At 62.2% G+C, this 4,831-nt stretch overlaps 1 protein-coding gene across 1 annotated transcript in view; it reads left to right on the top strand.

Moving 5' to 3' along the window:
* The first annotated feature begins 1,064 nt into the window (after positions 1 to 1,064).
* The window catches only part of JUP (junction plakoglobin), a 7,863-nt gene continuing 4,096 nt past the window's right edge, over positions 1,065 to 4,831 (top strand). Inside the window, exons 1-6 of the mRNA XM_029964507.1 lie at positions 1,065 to 1,292; positions 2,246 to 2,499; positions 2,755 to 2,993; positions 3,408 to 3,609; positions 4,022 to 4,166; positions 4,535 to 4,638. Of these exons, the coding sequence (XP_029820367.1) occupies positions 1,067 to 1,292; positions 2,246 to 2,499; positions 2,755 to 2,993; positions 3,408 to 3,609; positions 4,022 to 4,166; positions 4,535 to 4,638 (1,170 nt within the window). The 5' untranslated portion in view covers positions 1,065 to 1,066. The remainder of the gene's footprint in view (positions 1,293 to 2,245; positions 2,500 to 2,754; positions 2,994 to 3,407; positions 3,610 to 4,021; positions 4,167 to 4,534; positions 4,639 to 4,831) is intronic.

Here is a 4,831-nt window from a genome sequence, read left to right as displayed (position 1 = left end):
ATCGGGGCCGGTGCAGGTGGTAATTAGGTTGTTTGGAAGTGGGTGCTGCTGCGCCCAGGTATGCCGGGCGGCAGCTGCTCCCTTCGCCGCTTATCGCCTCTGAAACTCTGACTCATCCCACTCCTGCGTGGCCGGGAAGGGGCAGGAATCCCGGCGGATGCCTGGGTGATGGGTCAGCGGCGGCTGGGCTGGGCGGGCGCTGTCTCCATCCCTCCCTCCCTGCCTGCTTCCATCCCTCCATCCTTGCCTGCCTCCATCCCTCCTGGCCGTGCTGGGGGCCTGGATGCGGGGCTGGTGACTCACAGCCCTGCGGCCTCTGCCTGCACCCTGCTGAGCTCAGGCATTAATCCGTGAGCCATCCTCCCTCCCCCTGCGTCCCCAAATTAAAGGCAAGGAAAGCCCAGCCCTGCTCCCAGCAACCTTGGCTGGTTTGTCCTGAGTGTTGGGATGTGCCGGGTTGCCCTGTCCCGGCACCGCGTGGGGAGTGCCCAGCCCCGGACCACGCCGTGGGCGCCTGTGGTGCTGAGCACCCACAGGAGAGCCGAGCTGGTGGCTTTGCCTGCTTATTTTTAGGTGCTTTGGGAACATCCCAGAGAGCTTCTAAAAGGGTTCATTTTATTCTTGGAGCTCTAGCCATGTGGAGCTTGGAGCTCCTGGCATGTGCCCAGCTCTTTGCAGGTCCTGTCTCTGGAAAGGGTCTTTAAAAAGCTCGTGGGCAGCTGGGGGACCCTGGAATGGGGGATCTGACTGAGAGGCCCCCCTGCACTGGGCAGAGCCTGCCCAAACCTTGGCTGTGGTGGTGGTGAGACACGGCCTTGTGAGACGCAGCCGTGGTTCATGTCTGAACACGAGCAGCAAAGTGCTGAGCTGTGGGTTCGTCATCCCGGTGCTGCCTTTCATCTCCCGTGGGGGAGGAGGGCAGATAGGGATCGGCTCCATCTCCTCGTGGGCTGTGCAGGGGCCAGCTGCTGCGTTTTTCGGGGCAGGAGAGGGGCAGGAGGGTGCTGTGGTGACCTGGGCTCTCCCAGAGGTGTAACCTCTCCCCTTCCTGCCCTGCAGAACAGCCATGGAGGTGATGAACATGATGGAGCAGCCAATCAAGGTGACGGAGTGGCAACAGACCTACACCTACGACTCCGGAATCCACTCCGGCGTCAACACCCAGGTGCCCTCTGTCAGCAGCAAGTGCCTCGGGGACGATGATGAGGTGTATGGGAAGCAGTACACCATCAAGAAGACGACCACCACAAGTTACTGCCAGGGAGGGAGCCAGGGCCAGAGCCAAGCGCAAGGTAAGGGACTGCGGGGCCAAGCACATCTGCGGGCTCAGCTGCTCAGCTCCTGCTTTCCTCCCCCGTAGCTGTGCTGCTTCTGGGCACTCCTCCATGCTGCCTTCCACACCCCAGGAGTTGTTGCTGCCTAAAATATGCTCCCTCCCATCCTCCTCCCCAGCGCCAAGAGGCTCTCGTGTGGGGGCGGCGTGGCCGGCCCGCGCTGGTGCTGAGCTGCACACACATCCGAGCGCGCCGGCAGGTTGGCTTGAGATGGGAACAGCTGATCCCAGCCCACGGATCTGCCACCTGCTCTGCTGCCTGTCTGCCTGCTGGGAAGCCTGTCCCGGCGTGGCTGCCAGAGCTGCCAGCATGTGCCGGAACACCACGGCACCGGCCCGGCTTCCCCCACTGAGGCGAGAGTGACGCGGAGCTGCAGCCCCGCAGTGAAGGAGATGCTTCCCCCAGCTTTATCCCCTCAAAGTGGGATGGTCTGCTCCGCTCACCTCTGTGGTTTCCTGTCAGCATTAGGCCCTGAAAGGTTTATTTTCCAGCTCCCCCAGGAGTCAGAGCCCCCCTGAGCCCCGCGTGGTCCTTGTGCCGTAGAGGTGGGGACCGCGGGCGGTGCCGCAGCACCTCGCTTATCTCAGCATCCTTGACAGGGAAGGCCTCGGTGTCCTTTTTCCCAGTGCCAGCTGGTCCCAAGTTGCAAATATCCTTAATTTTTTAATTAATGGGCCTTGTGTGACAACTGCTTCATCATGCTGCCTAATTGACTGTTGTCTTATCTCTGTGCTGCTGTATCTGTGTATGCTTTGAAGCTCCGGCTCCATGCAGAGCGTGCCGGGACTGCTGACGTGGCCCGTGTCGCTGCACTAAGCTCTTGCTCATCTAGTTGGGATTGGGAAGCAGGGCTGGGAGTGCTACTTGGAGAGAGGCTGAGCCTTATACTGCCTCCCTGTCCACTCCTGCAGCGGACATGGAGGCTCAGCTGGCCATGACTCGCGCCCAGCGTGTCCGGGCTGCCATGTACCCCGAGACGGTGGAGGACCGCTCGCTCCTCATCACCACCCAGCTGGAGGGGCAGCAGACCAACGTGCAGCGCCTGGCAGAGCCCTCCCAGATGCTGAAGTCGGCCATCGTGCACCTCATCAACTACCAGGACGATGCCGAGCTGGCCACACGCGCCATCCCGGAGCTCACCAAGCTGCTCAACGACGAGGACCCGGTGAGGAACTGGGGTTTGCTGCATGTGTCTGTCTCTGTGCATTCAGCTGCTGTGCTGGCGGGTTGCACTTCCCTGACACAGTTGGGCTCTCATCCCTGTGGGGCTCCGAGGCCGTGTCTGGCTCCTTCCTCTTGGCAAAACTCTGGTTGCCTCCTCCCTGTCCCAGGACTGAGCCCACCTTTGCTCACCCATATTCCCTCACAGCCTGGCCTTGCTGTGGGACCCCCCTCTCACGGCCGGCTCCTCTCGCCCCAGGTGGTTGTCAGCAAGGCAGCCATGATTGTGAACCAGCTGTCCAAGAAGGAGGCGTCGCGCCGCGCGCTGATGCAGTCGCCGCAGATCGTGGCGGCCGTGGTGCGCACCATGCAGAGCACCAGCGACCTGGACACGGCCCGCTGCACCACCAGCATCCTGCACAACCTCTCGCACCACCGCGAGGGCCTGCTCTCCATCTTCAAGTCTGGTGGCATCCCAGCCCTCGTCAGGATGCTGAGGTACGTGGTGGGGGCAGGGGCTCCAGGGGGGATGGCGGAGCCAGGTGGTCCCTCCCGGGCTGGGGGCAGGGGAGGGGAGGACTCATGCTGCCCCTCGGTGTGGATCTTCCTGCTCACTGAAACAAGGGAGTGGGAGGCTGGGAGCCTGGGAAAGTCCCTGGGCTTTGCTGCGTTTGGAGCCTGGAGGGGAGCGGTCCCTACACTGCCTTGGCCATGGAGATGGGGCTCAGGCTCTGCTCTGCCCTGAGGAGGGGGTGTCCCTTCCCTGGGACCACACAGCATGGTGGGCTTTCACTGGGTCCTGCTGAAGGGTGCTGGTGGGAGCTGGGCTTGGGGCAGCCCTGTGGGCTCCCCTTCATCCCAGTGAGCCCGGTGGAGCTCCCACACTGATGTGGTCCTGCCACCTGCCCTCAGCTCACCTGTGGAGTCGGTCCTTTTCTACGCCATCACCACCCTGCACAACCTGCTGCTGTATCAAGAGGGGGCTAAGATGGCCGTGCGCTTGGCTGACGGGCTGCAGAAGATGGTTCCCCTGCTGAACAAGAACAACCCCAAGTTCCTGGCCATCACCACCGACTGCCTCCAGCTTCTGGCCTACGGGAACCAGGAGAGCAAGGTGGGATGGGGACCCAGCCTGCCTGTGGTGTGGGGTCCTGCCAGAGGGAGGGCGGGGGGGCTGTTGCCCAACCTTGCACCTCGGAGAAGCCTGGGAGGGAGCGGTGGAGACCCCACCACGTGGTGTGCCCCTGGGGGGGTGACCAGAGCACTCCTGCGTGCCAAGGGGTACCTGGTTTATGTCCTGGCATGAGCTGGGGAATCCTGAGGGGAAGTCCCAGGACCCCAAAGCTGCAGCATGCCCCAAGCCTCCATTCTTGATGCCTCATCCCTGGAAGTGTTCAAGGCCAGGTTGGACAAGGCTTGGAGCAACTTTGTCTAGTGGAAGGTGTCCCTGCCCATGGCAGAGGCTGGAACTGGATGGCCTTTAATGTCCCTTCCAACCCAAACCATGCTGTGATTCCATCTTGCAGCTGATTATTTTGGCCAATGGAGGACCCCAGGCCCTGGTGCAGATCATGCGCAGCTACAACTATGAGAAGCTGCTCTGGACCACAAGCCGGGTGCTCAAGGTGCTGTCGGTGTGTCCCAGCAACAAGCCTGCCATTGTCGAGGCTGGTAAGAGGGACTGGGGGCTGTGGCAGAGCTGCCAGAGGAGGAGGATGGTGGTGTCAGGGTGATGCTGCTGTGGGCGTGTGGGATGGGCAGTGTTTGGCACAGCCAGGTGAAGCCACCTGTGCTGGCCTGGATTCCTGCTCTGAGGGCTGCTGAGGTGTGATCCTGGCACTGTGTGTGGGCAGAATCTATCCCAGCTGTCCAGGATCTCTTTCCACACCCTGTTTGGCCTCTGCTGAGTCATGAGGCTGCCCTCTGTGTGGTAGCATTGGCCAGTGGTGTCCAGCCCACGCAGACTTGCTGCCTCTCAGTCTCCCTCCTTGTTGGGACAGCTGAGGGTACTCACAGGTGGGCTGTCCCCTTCCCTGCAGGTGGCATGCAGGCGCTGGGCAAGCACCTGACCAGCTCCAGCCCCAGGCTGGTCCAGAACTGCCTCTGGACCCTGCGGAACCTCTCTGATGTGGCAACCAAACAGGTGAGTCTGCGGGACCCCGGGTCGTGTTTTGGTGCAGCATTTTGGAGGCGTGTCCGTGCTGGGTGTCGGGCTGCTCATACCAGGCTGGGTCCAAAGCCACGTGAGCTGCAGCAGTGTCTGTGCCTGGCAGGGTGAGGGGATGCCCCACTGTGCCCAAGTTCCCCTGCAGCATCACAGGGGCTGATCACTGCCC

This window comes from Manacus vitellinus, unplaced genomic scaffold (genome assembly GCF_001715985.3).
Source record: "Manacus vitellinus isolate BGI_N305 unplaced genomic scaffold, ASM171598v3 scaffold_72_pilon, whole genome shotgun sequence".
NCBI lineage: Eukaryota > Metazoa > Chordata > Aves > Passeriformes > Pipridae > Manacus > Manacus vitellinus.
This window is presented reverse-complemented; position numbering and strand designations above follow the sequence as displayed.